Source organism: Myotis daubentonii, chromosome 2, assembly GCF_963259705.1.
Source record: "Myotis daubentonii chromosome 2, mMyoDau2.1, whole genome shotgun sequence".
Taxonomy (NCBI): domain Eukaryota; kingdom Metazoa; phylum Chordata; class Mammalia; order Chiroptera; family Vespertilionidae; genus Myotis; species Myotis daubentonii.
Genome location: NC_081841.1, coordinates 102763803 through 102779413, shown reverse-complemented (window position 1 = coordinate 102779413; position 15611 = coordinate 102763803). Strand labels below are relative to the sequence as shown.

At 53.5% G+C, this 15611-nt stretch overlaps 1 protein-coding gene across 2 annotated transcripts; it reads left to right on the top strand.

The window, feature by feature from the left end:
- Positions 1 to 5527: 5527 nt before the first annotated feature.
- CDX2 (caudal type homeobox 2) lies at positions 5528 to 13981 on the top strand. Of its 2 annotated transcripts, none has more exons than XM_059684043.1 (3): positions 5528 to 6290; positions 9488 to 9629; positions 10535 to 13981. In XM_059684043.1, exons 1-3 carry the CDS (start codon positions 5750 to 5752, stop codon positions 10656 to 10658), a joined length of 807 nt encoding a protein of 268 aa, XP_059540026.1. In that variant the 5' UTR covers positions 5528 to 5749; the 3' UTR covers positions 10659 to 13981. The 2 variants fall into 2 exon arrangements, with proteins under 2 accessions (XP_059540026.1, XP_059540025.1); XM_059684042.1 differs by having other exon boundaries at positions 5540 to 6290; positions 9488 to 9633; positions 10535 to 11778.
- The last annotated feature ends 1630 nt before the right edge of the window (positions 13982 to 15611 follow it).

Genomic DNA, 15611 nt, shown 5'->3' with positions numbered 1-15611 from the left:
AACCTGAATGCGAGCTCCTTTCATTACCGGAGCGGGGAAGCTTTTTGTGTCTAAATGCTGTCCACCCACATGGATGCGGGAAGAAGGGAAGGAGGGAAAGACAACACAATTTCTTTTCATAACCATTAACTCGTTTTACATCTGACATGTCCCAGAACAGCCACAGGTATCAGCTTTTATTACAAAATGAAGAGCTCTTCTCAGAAGTGCGACAAAAGCAGATGGAGATCTTCTTTGGCAATTGGAGAAAAATCTGGGATAGAATTTGTGGAAAATCCACCAACCAATAAACGAATAAACCGCAGCGAGCAGGTGCCTGTTGAAGGGAGAAGTAAATAGGGCGGGGGAAGTCTGAAATGTCCCCAGAGCAGAAATGGAGTGTCCTGGTGCAGCCGGGGAGTTGGGGTTCCGGGTGTCACGGGAGGCACTGTTTCCGGGCAGCGCCGGCAGCGTGAGGAATAATTAACACAGGCACAGAATTAGAAGTCATCCCACGGCGCATATAAGTTATGAAAATCCGGTGGCACACCAAAAATACGCTATCTTGTTTGCTGATCTGACAAAAAATAAGCATAATTTAGATTCATCCACACCAGGAGACTATTGTTGTGTTGGCTGTTGTCATTTTTAATTTGATAACCTAAGAGAAACATGCAGTACCCGACTAAGAGGTCTGCGGGTCCTCTTTTAGTCAGGTAGTGCATGTTTCACAAATTCTTGTGGCACACGGGTTGAAAAAACGGCTGCACGAGAGCAGCTCATTCACTCTGAGCGACTGGACTCGCTAGGTGTGCAATCCTGGCGGAGTCACCTAACCTTTCTGCGTCTCTGATTTCTCTTTGTAGAATGGAGGGGCTGCGCAGACAGTAAGCCGCCTCCTCTGTAGGGAGAGCCGTTTTCCAACGGGCCCCGCGGCTCCAGGAGAGCGGGACCTTTCCTTGCTCCCCCGCTTCAGGTCCCATAAAGCCTACTGTGTAGGGCTTCCTAGGAACATATTTTCATATGACAAACAAAGGTCACCCGAAGCGCGAGGCGCTGGGGAGTGAACGAACGGTAACTGAAGGCTCTGTGGTAGCCTCCAGCTGCTGCTGGCCTGAGAGCGGGGCTCCCAGCATCAAGGGTTTTCCTCTGGGGTGAGACCCAAGTTCCTCCCTCTTGGGGCTTTAAATCGTTCTCTTGTGCCCATCCATCATGCAGAATTAGGGTGCATTATGTAATATGCACACAGTGTCCACAGACTGATGTCAGCAGAAAGGGAGGAAATGGGCCACCCCACCATTTACTCATAACTTTCACCCAATGAGCAAAACCAGATTTCTGCCCCCAGATTCTGCCCCCTCTTCGGAGGCTCTTTATTGTCCCAGGTCTCCTGGCTTTGAGAATGGAACTTGACCAGAAGAGCAGGGGAAAGGTATTGCTTGCCTTGGTTCAGAGCGCTTGGAGAGCACTAGGCACCATTTCCCCCTCTGCCTGGCACACTGGCCCCTGAGCCCACGCCGCCTCCCACATGCTCAGGAGCTTTTGCCCAGGCAGAGAGGACCAGACGCTTAGTTTGACTCTGCTGGGCAGGGACAAACCTGCTTGGGGCAGCTTTGGACAGCTGTGGTCCCTCCTGCTTTTCAGGATGAACGCATTGGGCTCCATGTGGCCTGATGGGGCCAAGCAGGCGGTGGACGCTGGGGAGGCGCCACGGAGAGGACACTGTGATCCATTTTTTCCCAGTGAGGTTAGCTGAGTGGGCTGTAGCAGGCCAGGGTGGAGATGTTGGGATCAAATCAGCCATTATTGAGCCTTCGTGTGTGTGTGTGTGTGTGTGTGTGTGTGTGTGTGTGTGTGTGTGTGTGTTGCGGGGTGTTGCTGATTGAATGCAATGGCTGAGGAACTCCCTAAACTCCAGTGAAGTAGAGATTGAGTCATTTTCCCAACAGCAATATAGATTGCCAAGCTGAAAACTTTATCAGACATTTTCTTCTTTCTCACTCGTCCTCATTTATCCTGGAAACTCAGGCCACGGCAGGGTGAGGGTTTCCTGTGCAGGGGTGGAGAGGGAGTCAGGAAGGGTGCATTATTTGGATGATTTTCTTGATCTTAAGAGGAATTTAGAAAGTACACTTGCATGGGAAGGTGGGTAGAGAGGGCCTGCCCTGTCTGGGTTACAAGGGTCACAGCCTCCCCAGTTTCCAGGAGCCACAAATATGGGGGAAAGCAGGGTCCCCCAAGGTGGAGCAAACACCGGGGACCTTTGAGCAGGGAGGGAGCCCTGTCAATGATCTGTGGATTCAAGGAGTGTCTCATCTGCTTAGAGAAGCAATCCGCCCCTTCCGGTACCTCCTGCTTCCCATCCCCCTCTGCACCCCTGCCCTTGCCACCAGGTGGAATCCTGGAAGCCCCAACCCTCTCTGAGGAATGTGGAATGGCCTCTACACCGTCAGTGACAAAGAGAAGCCCCTTTGATAACTGAGTTGTGGCTGCCCATGTAGTCTTCCTGACACTTTATTTACCTGGGTCCCTCCTCTCACCCTCTTTTGCCTTTAAAAGCCTGATGTAGCTCTGGCTCCATGGGGCCAGCACAGCTCCAGCCCCAGTCCAAGTCCAGCTCCAAGCTTCCCAAATAAGTTGGCCTCTTCCAGAATGATTTGCTGAAGGCTTCTCTGGCGAGGCAGCTGGGGGAGACCAGAGATACTGGCTGGAAAGGAGCCTTGAGCAGCAAGGTTGGGGATGACCTTGCCAGGTGCTTCTCAGTTCAGGCCAAAAGGCTCTGAGGAAGTTGCCAAGCACCTTGGGTTTAGAACTGAGAAAGCGCTGCTTGGGGCCCTAATGCAGGTCGCACCCCCATTTTCCCAGGGCCACATACCTGCACCCAGAGGCTGGGGGAGCCACCCCATCCACAGCAGGCCTCGGAATAGCCACCTAACAATGACCTGCTAGAGGCTAAGCCATCAGGATAAAGAGATCCAGGCCCTCTTCCCATCAGCCACCTCCACCCCTCTCTGGTTGCTCCCACCGCCTTGCCACTGCAGCACCCGATGGGAGGACAGCCTTAATATGAGAGGGCACATCCACTCTGAGGAGCTTGTCCAAGGACATCCTTATTGGCTTGCCCCTCACCCAATAGCCCAGACCCCAAGCTCATGGGCAGGGCCATGCCACTACTATGGACCCTTTTTTTCCAGGAAGGAAATTAATTAGTTTTCACAAGCATTTCCTTTCTCCAGCCCTTGAACCCCAAGTGAGTCTCAGGCTTCCCTGTAGTCCGGCCAGTTCTGGGCCTGGCATGACCCCTGGTGCCAGAGCAACTCAGGCCACCCCCAAAGCATCTGGGTGGGCAGGCCAGAGCCCTTTCTCTGGTGCAGAGCACAGAGACACAGCTGGAAAACCAGGACAATTAGCCAGTGGCTTGCAGCCGGGCCATAAAAATGCAGGAAGTGGCCACCACAGGGCGGAGGGGATGGCTGTCCCCAATAAAGTGATTGTTACAAAGAATGCTCACATTCCGAAGACACAGGCTCAAGCCTGGGCCTCCGCTGACTTTCAGAGCTTGAGGCCTGGGAGGAGGTGTGGGGACGGAAGGAGGGACTGTGTCTCCAGGAAGAGGAGGAAGATGTTTACTAGATCAAAAGTTCTCAGTGCCCATCACTTAACCTCTCACATTCCTGCCCCATCAGGACTGCAGACACCCTTTCACACGCACACCCCATTCAATGATTTGAGTTTTGTCATGCGGCTTGCAATGTATTTTCTGGAGAGGTCTGATGACTCTCAGCTGTCTGGGCCAGGCTCAGGGGTTCCAGGTAGATGACCTACTCAGGTCTCCCACCTCTTGAGTGCTCAGCTTGCTTCCTTAGGAAACACAAAGGACCAGAGGGACTAGCAAGCAGGAGATCCCGAGGCCCTGGACCTCTTTGGGCCTGGCGTCTCTGCACCATGCATTTTGGTGGGTGTCATCTGTAAAATGAAGAGCATGACAACACCAGCTTTGTTCAGGATCTAGGGAGAAGTGAGGATCAGGAGAGATAAAAGACATTAGAGCAAAAACAACAACAACAACAGAAAAGACACTGGAAAGGGCTCCAGAGATGATTAGATGAAGTGACAAATACCAGAAAGCACTTGACAAGGAGCATCAAGTGCAGATCTGGAGGAGAGAGGCCAGCACCCTGCCCGTTCCAGAGCCACCCAGTCAGCCTGCCCAGCCCAGCCCAGCTGGCCCTGTGAATCCCAGCCTGGCACTGCCACCTGGATCCATAGAGAAGGCAGACAGCCACCTCAGGCCCACTCCCTATAGTTGCTAAACCGTGAGAAGTGCGCGTGCAGTAGCCAGATCACCTTGGCCTGCACCCCTCTAGGTGCAGATCCCCAGCCAGGCCTGCAGCATAGGTCGCCACAGCCCTGGCCCCTTGGACACAATGCTTCAAAAACCAAGGAAGATCCTTTTTCAACTCTTCCCCACCCAGAGCTTTTCAGAGGCAGTCATTAGTAATGGGCCAGGGTTGCCTTACCATCCCCTGGAGATGAAAAACAATTTTCTTCCAAGAACGTTTTATCCACCTTGTGAAGTGCTTTTAGGATCTAGGTACACATTACCAGACAGTCTAGGTTCCCCTTTCCTTGATTTTTAACCACATGTTTAAGTATAATAAATAAACATATAGGTGTAGCTCGTGGAGTTTTCATGAGCACACGGTGTAACCAGTACCTCACTCTAGCAACCCCCTCCTGCTCCATTACTGCCCTCCACTAGCTTGATTACTAACTTGGTTTGTAGTTAAGACTTTTGAGTCTTAAGTGTAATTTCTTAAAATTAATTGCTTTAACTTAAATCCCAAATGTTAGATGGACGGGAGATGCAGCCCACAGCTAGGGTCATAATTTATCTCATGCGGAAGGAGGAGCGGTTTCCTTGGGGGAAAAAAATAAATGATCAGCGATGACAGTTGTTAGGGGCTCACGGGGGATCTGGCCATGGCTCAAAGCCGGAAGGAACCTCCGAATCTCTACTTCCTCCGCTCTTCACCTCATGGTTAGGTTAGAAAGGCTGTCATCAAAGCAATGGCTCCCCTTTTCTCTTAGAATAGAAGGAGCATCTCGAACCCCTCTTTTCTGCAAATGATGAACACAGCCCCTTAGCCCCCAAGTTCAGATTCCCATCAAGACAGCTCTTCCCCCCCTCTCTTTTGCAAGTTTCTTGATTTCATTCTTTGAACCTGTGATTGGAGGTTAAAGTGCACCGGGTTGGAAGGAGGAAGCTCTTAACAATAAAGGTTTGAATATTTAGCTGTGATCGAGTCGCCGCCTTCTCGAGAGCTGTCCCCCACCCCTTATCTTTTAAAATGCAAATCATATTTGGGGGGTTGTGCGCAGGGTGCGCGCTGCGCCTCGAAGCCTCCAGCCATTGGTGTCTGTGTCATTACTAATAGAGTCCTGTAAACACTCGTTAATCACGTAAGGCCTTTGGCCCCAGGCTCCGTACGCCAGCCAGTGGCGAGTCTTCCCCGCCTCTGCAGCCCGGTGGAAAGGAGGTGGGAGGAAAGAAGGAAGAAAGGGAGGGAGGGAGGGTGGAGACAGGCCAGTGGGAGGGACCGCCTTAGAGGCAGAAGCGCCGCGAGGAGCCAGCGAAGCACCGCGGGCTGGGGCGCAGCCACCCGCGGCTCCTGGCGTCCCCTTGCCCTCTCCCTTTCGCTCCCTGCGGCAGCCCCCAGCGTCCGTCCCCAGGCAGCATGGTGAGGTTGGCTGTCGGGCCCTCGCCACCATGTACGTGAGCTACCTCCTGGACAAGGACGTGAGCATGTACCCCAGCTCCGTGCGCCACTCTGGCGGCCTCAACCTGGCCCCGCAGAACTTCGTCAGTGCCCCCCAGTACCCGGACTACGGCGGCTATCATGTGGCCGCGGCGGCCGCGGCGGCCGCGAACTTGGACAATGCGCAATCCCCGGGGCCGTCCTGGTCCGCAGCCTACGGCGCCCCACTCCGGGAGGACTGGAACGGTTACGCGCCGGGGGGCGCCGCGGTGGCAGCCAACGCTGTGGCGCACGGCCTCAACGGGGGCTCGCCGGCCGCCGCCATGGGCTACAGCAGCCCCACCGACTACCACCCGCACCACCATCCGCACCACCACCCGCACCACCCGCCCGCTGCGCCTTCCTGTGCTTCGGGATTGCTGCAGACTCTCAACCCTGGCCCGCCCGGGCCCGCCGCCACTGCTGCCACTGAGCAGTTGTCCCCCGGTGGCCAGAGGCGGAACCTGTGCGAGTGGATGCGGAAGCCGGCGCAGCCGTCCCTCGGAAGCCAAGGTAAGCGCGGCGCACCCCGCGCGAAGGCGCCCTGGGAGGTGCGGACCCGCACCGGCTGCTGGACGGGCCGCGTGTCCCGTGCACACCCGGGTGTCGGGGGCTGTTGGGGGCTCCGCGCCAGGAAGGAGGGTCCGGGTGACAGCATCAGGAAGCCTGGGCCCTCGGGGCTTCCCTAGCCCCAGCGCCTAGGCTGGAGGGGGTCGGGAGTATTTTGGTTGCACACCCCGGCTCAGTTTCAGGGGAGAAGCACGGCTGTACCAAGGGGATCGCGTCCTCCCCACTTGCTGCCTCCGCTCGCACTCGGTGCGCAGCTTCCAGTCACCTGGAAGAGGGAGTCTCCCACTCTGCCGGCAGGGCTCTGGACCCTCTCTCTCCACGCCCTCCTTCCGCATCCGACGGCTCAGGAGAGTGGTGGCCTGGGCGGCCAGGCGGGCGCCCTGTGGGTCCAGGTCTAGCCTTTCGGGCTAACTCAAGGGATTGGAGCTGCAGTAAGTCGGAGCGGTTCTGTTTCTGGAAAGGAGATGTTGACTCAGTCTAGGAACTAAGGGGGCGCGCCCCGGTCTTTGAACTTTTGATCTGCAAAAGGGTTGTTTCCATCTGAAGCAGGAGGGCAAGAAACCGCAGAAGGGAGGAGAAACCATGGTGCGGATTTAGTCTCTGCTCCAGACAGGAATCGTTTGTTCCGAATCGGGAGTCTCGGGGTGTGTGTGTGTGTGTGTGTGTGTGTGCGCGCGCGCGCGCGCGCACGCCAGATGCTTGCTCAAGAGCTGTTCCTGCAAAGGTTCTAGGTTTGCCGGACTGTGGGCCTCATTGGTTCCAGGGATGCCACTTACAGTGTCGGGAAGTGTGTTGGGGAGAGTCCTGTTGGCATCTCCTTTTTATTCCATGAGATCTTCCCAGCCCTCTGCACTTCCGCCTTTTTCTCTTCCCTCCTTTCTGCCTCAGCCAGGCCGCAAGCAGGTTATGGTCACTTCGCAGAAGTTTATAGCCAATTACAGCCGCATACATCAGAGCAGCCGTCGGGGCCTGTCTCTGGGCATCGGTTTCTGTGTCACTGGGCACAGGCCAGGATCGTTCGGTGGGAAATGTGGCCGCCCAGGGAGAAGCCACAAGACCGGCCCGGAGGCTTGGTTCCTTCCCCTGGAGGGGGCGCCCTGGTCGGAAAGAGTGCGCACCCAAAGGCTTTCTTTACAGAGCCTGCCAGGGACACAACAGGCGGGGACCCGACGGCCTGAGGAGGGGGGGTGGGGGGGTGTCTCTGGCGGGTCCCGAGAGAGCGTAGAGCGGAGGGAGAGGGAGGGGAGACACAGGAGCCCAGGCCGAGGGGTCAGCAGATGAGAGGCCGCTGTGAAGTCCCGCGCCAAGGTGGTAAGGCCGCCGCGGGCGCCGGGCGCCCTTGTGATGTTAATGTGGGGAGGCCGCGGCCCGCGGGCCGGAGCCCGGCTCCTCTGCTGAGCGTCATCTGTCAAGGGGCGAGGGGGAGGTACTCAGCCCGGCCCGCTTTGATATACACCTTCCCAGCCTTGCCATTGTCTCTTTTAGGGCCCGGAAAGAGGGTGGTGACTTTCGCAGTCAATAATGAATTCTGGCAAGTCCCTCTCATCTCTCCCCTCTTCCAGTGTCCTCCTTAGTTCCCAGGGGGTGCGGGGCGCCTCCAAGACCCTTGGGCGCAGGCCGCAGAGCGCCGAGGGGCCTGGTCACTGCGTTTACCGGCCCAGCCGCGGTATTCAGCACCCGAGCACCTCAAGGCGAGTGTCTCTACTGGGGGGCTGGGCTCGGAGAACTCCTTTGCGCCCCGCTACCCAGCCCTGGATGTGTGTTTCGTAGCTCCAACCTGACTTCAGTGCCTGCCGCGCCTCTACTCTCTGCCTAACCTAGTCTGTTTCTCAGTTTCCTCGTCGGTGAAACGGGGCGACTACCTGTGAGGCGGTAACGCGTGGGAATGCGCCCACCTCTTGGCAGACCCTGGAGACGTGTTAGTTCTCTTCACTTTTTTCGGTGGCGCGGGGTCGGGGCCGCTGCGCCCATTCAAATGCGCCTGCCGGGCGGTGTTTATGTTAATGCGCCTGGCGGGGTGGGGGATGAAAGCTGGGGCCGCCATTTGCTCAGTAGTGGTAATTCAAACAGAATGCGGTTGTTATTAAGGCATTGAAAGGGCTTTTCTTTGATAAGATCGCCTTGTCCGGCATTGTTTGCGACTGTGTTCCGCTTTCAGCGGCTTAGGGGAGCTCTCTCTGATCCAGCCTGTATCTTCCCAGGGAGCTTTTGTTATGGTTTGCAAAGGGTTTTACCTGAACAAAGTCGGCCTGCGGGGCATTAAACACCTCGGAGTAGCTCCCAGACCTTTTAGATCTTTCGGTCGGACTGGGCACTGGGCAGCTGAGCCAGTTCTGCTTCCAGAAGACCCCGGCCTGGCCATGGCTCTGCGAGGGTTGACCCTGGACAGGACAGGCAGGCGCGGCGGAGACACCAGGCTCTGGTCTGCTCCAGTTGTGGAGGCACCATTTGTCAAGGCTCTTCCGTAAAACAATCCATCCCAGGTTTAATATGTTGACTTACCCAGTGAGTACAGATCCCTGGTCGGGATAACTCTGCAGGGTTTGCGGCAGATAGAAATGGGGGATTGAAACACAGAGTGGAAAATGCCCAACCGGGTTTCCTTAGGTGTATATATATATATAGCCCCCAGTGGGTGGGCTTTCTGCTTGCCAGACCGCCCCCCCTTCAGGATTCCTGCAGAGGGGCCTAGTGCTGGGGGTGGTGGCTTGAGGAAACCAATGCATACTCACAATCCCAGCTGTTTTTAGGTGGGCTTTCATCTCTGGTTGGCCTGAAAATGGGAATATTCCTGGGACTCTGGGTACTCTGTCCTGTTCTCTTTCCCTTTGGGCCTAGCCAGCTCCAGTACCACATTTGGTTCACCAAAATGGTGGTTGGCTTCTGCTTTCTTCTGTGTGTAGAGGTTTTAGTTTTTTTTTTTTAATTTTTAAAAAGCACTTAACCCCAAGGTTAGTTTAGTTGCCCTGCAGAGCCCCCCCTCCCCCCCTTCTGTTGGGGAGGGTCTTGTCAGACTGGCAGGACAACCCCTGGCCCCCTGGGTGGTGAGGAAGAGAAATGGCCCTTGGGTTAGAGAGGTTTGTCATTACCCATGACTGATGGGCCTTGTAGTTCTCAGCTCTGACTTCTTTTTCCTCCAGTGAAAACCAGGACGAAAGACAAATACCGGGTGGTGTACACGGACCATCAGCGGCTGGAGCTGGAGAAGGAGTTTCACTACAGTCGTTACATCACCATCCGGAGGAAAGCCGAGCTGGCGGCCACCCTGGGGCTGTCCGAGAGGCAGGTGCGAGCTGCCCTTCTCTCTTCTGACCTGGTCACTGCCTGAGGGAAGGGGGTTTTCCTGTGGGGGGATTTAGAAGCCAGGCTGCTGCATCCACCCAGTTCTGTGAGCAGCGTAAAGTAGCAGATGGAAAGCATTTTCCTTCTGAATGCTAAAAAAATTATAAAAAAGGCTCCTTCCACCTGTGGTCTTTTTGGATGATGTTGAATATTTCTATTTGTTTGGGGGAGGGGGGTGGTGTCTGGGAGAAAAAAAAAACAGTATTAGTTTAATCCAGAATTCTATTTGGGTCAATGAATAAAGACTTGAAGACCTATTCTCTATGGGCCCAGCACTGTGCCTGGAAAAAATTAATAGGCCCCCAGTTCCTGCCCATTAAAACTAGAGGGGTGAGACTTGGCTCACAAACTCTCTATATAATCTAGAAAAAAACAGGTCACATTCACAGCCAGGAAGCTCACATTAAATCTCATTCTCCGCCCCAAGGTGAAGACGATCACTTTTTAATTTAGCTTTGAGAGGCTAAAGGTTGTCATCTGAAGTCCATCTAGCCCTGGCTTCCTGTTGCTTGTTACAGAAAGGGCCTGTGGTTTCTGTGTTTCTTGGGTCTGAGGCTCTGAGCTTTTCCAGTAAAGTTGCAGATAAAGGTTCCTTTGGAAAGAAACCTGGGGGGAAAGGTGTGTGGGGGTGAGGCGCTTCTCTCAGGATGCTGAGTTGGGCTTGAGAGGGGCCCCCTGGGCAGTTATGTAGAAATCCCAAGAAAGGCTGAGATAGGGTTTGGGGGTCCTACCTGAGAGAGGGCACTTCTTTATTGATGCTAGTGCCGATACTGGCTCTCCCCTCCCTCTCCCCCTCACATTCTCTTCTTTACCATCTTCTGTTTTCCCCACCTGTCCATTTCCAGGTTAAAATTTGGTTTCAGAACCGCAGAGCGAAGGAAAGGAAAATCAACAAGAAGAAATTGCAGCAGCAACAGCAGCCTCCACCACCTACAGCCCAGCCTCCCCAGCCGCAGCCAGGTCCTCTGAGAAGTGTCCCGGAGCCCCTGAGTCCTGTGTCTTCCCTGCAAGGCTCCGTGCCAGGCTCTGTCACTGGGGTTCTGGGGCCAACTGGGGGGGTGTTGAACCCCACTGTCACCCAGTGACCTACAGTGGCCTGCAGCAGCAGAGCGATTTCAGGCTGAGCCAGGAGGAGCATGGACTCTGCTCGAATCCTCAGGAGAGACCCCTCCCCTCCCACCCACAATGTACACCAGCTTATCCAGCTCTCAGAGGGAAATGGCGCCAGGAGCAAATACAAGTGGGGTCGAAGGCCTCAAGGAAGACACTGTCCCAGAATTTGACTTTTTTCGGCCTGACTCTTTCTGCCAGTGAGGAGACGGAAATGATGACCGCCGGGACTTCAGGTGGTACTGGCAGAAGCATTGTCTCGACTGGCTAAGCAGACCAGGCTTTCAGCCCCTCCTCTCCAGTTCTTTACCTCCAGAATCTGTAGGAGGCACCTCTGGTTGGAGTTGAGGGGGGAAAGGGACTCAGGGGAACGCCAGTGCGTAGAGCCAAGATGGCTACTGCCCACTCACTGTCATCCAAGGACCAGCTGGCCCCTCCAGCTTTAAGGGCAGGCAAAGTTTACACTGCAGAAGTCAGAGGCAGCTAAGATAGAGACCTGAACCGACTGCAGAACCCCCAGGTCTTTGTCTTTCTTCTCTTCCCTCTCCAGACCAGGAAAGGCTTGGCTGGTGTTTGTGTGGTGAATGGTGTGAGGGGTGGTTTGGGACTCCAGGCCTGATGGGGGCCGGAGCTGGGCCTTGTTTAGAAAGCCTGTCACCAGAGCTTCTCTGGGCTGAATGTATGTCGGTGCTATAAATGCCAGAGCCGACCTGGACTTCCTGTCCTTTTCACAATCTTGGGGCTGACGAAGAAAGGGGGTTGTTGCTGCTGTTTGAGTTGTTGGTCTGTGTAACATCCCAGCCAGTCTTTACAAAGCCTCTGGATCCATGGGGAGAGAAGTGACATGGTGAAGGGAAGTGGGGGTATTTGAACACAGTTGAATTTTTTCTATAAAGAAAAAAAGATAAATGAGCTTTTCAGATTTCAGATTCTGTATTTATTGTCTTCAGATTTTGTCAAGAATTATTATTTTTTTAAAGAAGAAAGGAACATCTTCTCTCCTTGCCAAGGAGAATTAGCAAAATCAGGGAGAGGGTGGGGAAGGTTATCTGGACAACCTCATTTTACCCCAGAGCGTTAGAAGCCAGACAGAGCAGGTTCTGAGACCTTCCCTGCCCCCAAGCTTGAGCCCAGCCTAGATTGTGAAACTCCTGGTTCTCCTGGGGGTGCCTCTGGGCAAAATGCACATCTGAATGGGCTGCTGCTTCCTAGCTGCGTGAGTTTTGGGGGCTGGGACTCAGAGAGCCCCTCATGGCTCTCATCAAATCCACACCAAGGCAATTGCAAACATTCCCTTCACCAGTGATTCCCTTCTTCCTAAGGAAAGCTCCACAATCCAGCCAGTTAAACCTGAGCATTAAGCTAAAAAAAAAAAAAAAAAAAAAAAGTTTGTTTTCCCAAGGAATATTTCCATGAATACAGTTTGTGAATACTCGGGCATTGATGGGAGCCCCTTCTGCCACCACCCCTTGCCCTCCCCCTCCCCTCCCCCCACCTGTCCCATAAACAAGAATTTGAGAGCCAGTATAAGAAGATCCTTTTAGTGACGGTTGCTTGTTATCCGGCTGATTCGCTGGGGACCTGGCTGCGGTTCTTGAGGTTCTTGGTCCCAGAAACGCCGAGCTGGGCACTCTGCGCATGGCTTCGCCCTCCGTTTGGGTCTTCTCATGAGTCCCTCGAGCCCTACTCAGAGCCTCCTGGAAGGAGGAGGTGCCCCGAGGGCTGGGGAGGACCAGCGGAGCTGCGAGGCATAAATCCCTCTGCAGCATCCCCCCAATTCCGCGTTCTTTCCGGGTGGCACATTCGCTCTGGGGTTGGGAAGGGGCTCTGGTGGCTGAGCCTGGAGTTGGGGGGTACAGTGCCTGGCCGCCTCGCCCACGGGAGAAGTCGAGTTGGAGTCCGCTGAGCAGGGAATCCCCGGGCCCCAGCGTGTCGCGCCGAGAGGGGAGCCCAGCGCCCGCGCGGACTGTGTCCCCCTCGCGCACCTCCCCCCCTCCCGCCTCCCCTCCTCGCCGCCGCCGCGGTTGCTATGCGTTGCCGTGAAACGCCTGTCAATAAACCCTGTTTGGAGTGGAGCGAGAGCCCAAGGGCTGTTTGTTTAGTGGTTAGAGGTTCAAAAGTCGGCATTGTCCCGCGGCTAGCGATTACAGCTCTTCCCCTGCCGGGCCCGGTCTCGGGCTCTGACGCCGGCGCTAGTCCGCCCGCGCCGGGCGCTTCCGGGCGAGGAGGGCGCTCAGCTGCTCCGAACGCCAGGACCCGCGCGGGCCGCCAGCCGCCCCGCAGTCTCCCGGGCCCGGAAAAGGCACGAAATGCGCGGCCGCGCTGGCAAAGCGGGACGCCCGCTCCGACGCCAGGACAGCGCCTCGGGAGCAAGCCCGGAGCACTGGACGTGGCGCGGGTGGGCAGAGCAGCTTGGGGAGGCTTGGCAAGATCGGTGCTGGGACGCATGGGCTTATATTTGACAGGATGACTTCCGGATGCGGGCGCCCCTGGAGCGTGGCCGGCACGGGGTCCCCGGAATCCCGCGGTCGCCTGGCACCTGCTCCTGGATCGGGCCGCCAGGGGGCGCGCGCGCTCTGGGAAGAGCGCCTCGGATCCGACCCGGTACCCAGTTCTGACCCAGCAGGACGTGCCAGCTCCAGCACCTCTCCCACCCCAACCTCTTCCAAACTGGGGCCGGGCGAGATTTCCCCACTAGGGCAACGCTCCTGCTGAAAATGAAGTTCAGCGAAGGCAGGCTCAGAGGATTCTTGGATCTGTTCGGTGCTTAAGAAAAAAACAAATTTGGCGGAGCGGAGACTGCCACCATTCTAAAAGAGTCTTTTTGCACAGGACGTTTCCTTAAAAAATTACAGTAGCCCTAGCCGGTTTGGCACAGCGGATAGAGCGTCGGCCCACGGGCTGAAGGATCTGGGTTCGATTGTCCATCCCAGGCGCATGCGGGAGGCAACCAAGGATAACCAACGTGTCTCTTTCACGTCCGAGTTTCTCTCTCTGTCTTTCCCTCCTTTCCCCTCTCTCTAAAAATCAATAGAGAAAATATCCTCGGTTGAGGAATAACAAAAAAGAAAAGAGAAAAAAGTTACAGTACTTTGGGTATGATACTAATATTTGGAAAGACTGAGAACTTAGGATAAACAAGGGGAAGAGGAAGTGCCAGCATTATGGAACTTATGTTTTTTTTTAAAAAAAGATATGTGTGGAGAGAAGACAGCCTGAGTCTTTTTTTTTTCTTCTGTGAACAATTCATGAGTTTACCATATTCGTCCAATAAAGTTAAGATGTACTGCTGATGAAAGCAGAAAACATTTCAATGAGTTTCACTTCTTTCTGATAATATATACATAGTAAGATGCCTACAATAGTCAAGGAACCAGCTTAAATAGAAATCTGAATATATAAACAACAACATTCTTGCTGTTATTTACAACACTCAGGAAAAAATAAGAGCAGGATGACATGAAGGAAATCTCAGTTGCAGAATCTTAAGAAGAGATTACATGGTTTTTAGGGGCCCTATTTTCACCTGGTTTTAGAGACAAGCTGCTGTTTACTAGTTTAATGACCTTGGGGAGACCACAAGCTCTGAGCCACCACTTCTGCATTTGTCATACGAGATAATGTAATATGAGATAATGTAATCATACTCTTAGGATTAGATCCCGATAATTGCAGGAGCTGCTGCTTCTTTTTTTTCCCCATCACAAATCATTTTCTCTGCAAATTGCTCATTTTCTTTCTCTTACAAAGAAACTGTGAACATGGATAATGTCTCAAATCATGATAGTATAACCCCTTTCCAGAATTGTTTTTAATGCATTCAATTTGCTTACTTCACAGTAGCCTCAAGTCTGTTGTCTCTTATCTCCACAGCCTCCGAGTCTGCATAAAATCTCAAGTGGCAAAGCACTAATATTCCGGATGTGAAGATGACTTACTGATCTGCACAGCTTACTTGTCCTTTCATCTACCAGGAGATGTGCCCCCCCCCCTTATAGTTGTACTTAGGAGACAGATTGGTTGAAGATGTAGTGGGAACCTCTTTAAGTTTATTTATTTTGAACAAGTTCCATCCCAGCATCTCAAAATCAATTCTGTACTCTTTAATTTAGTTTGTTATTTTAAGGTAAATATTTTCTTTTTAAAAATATATATTTTTATTGATTTTAGAGAGGGAGGGAGAGGGATAGAGAGAGATAGAAACATCAATGATGAGAGAGAATAATTGATCAGCTGCCTCCTGCACGCTCCCTACTTGGGATCTAGCCTGCAACCCAGGCATGTTCCCTTGGCAGGAATCTAACCTGGGACCCTTCAGTCCGCAGGCCCACATTCTATCCACTGAGCCAAACTGACTAGGGCTGTAAATTATTTTCTTAAATTACATTTAGACCGCCGAAACCGGTTTGGCTCAGTGGATAGAGCATCGGCTTGCGGACTGAAAGGTCCCAGGTTCGATTCGGGTCAAGGGCATGTACCTGGGTTGCGGGCACATCCCCAGTGGGAGGTGTGCAGGAGGCAGTTGATCGATGTTTCTAACTCTCTATCTCTCTCCCTTCCTCTCTGTAAAAAATCAATAAAATATATTTTAAAAAAAATTACATTTAGACCATACAAACTTCTAACCACCATAACTCTTACATTTAGCCATATTTTCCTTTCTTCTCTACTCTTGTTCTTCAAGATGATGGTTATGATTTAGGGAAACGAGCAGGTTTTATTGGTAACTGGGATGAGCTGAGTGAGAGTGGGCCAAAACAATCACTATATTTACTTAGCTACAAATCAGAGAGAATATATACTTACATCACG

Excerpts from the sequence above, each read along its gene's own strand:
- CDX2 (XM_059684042.1), top strand. The coding sequence starts at position 5,750 with ATGTACGTGAGCTACCTCCTGGACAAGGACGTGAGCATGTACCCCAGC. Across the intron at positions 6,291-9,487 it reads GCCGTCCCTCGGAAGCCAAG|TGAAAACCAGGACGAAAGAC; the intron begins GTAAGCGCGGCG and ends TTTTTCCTCCAG. Across the intron at positions 9,634-10,534 it reads TGGGGCTGTCCGAGAGGCAG|GTTAAAATTTGGTTTCAGAA; the intron begins GTGCGAGCTGCC and ends GTCCATTTCCAG.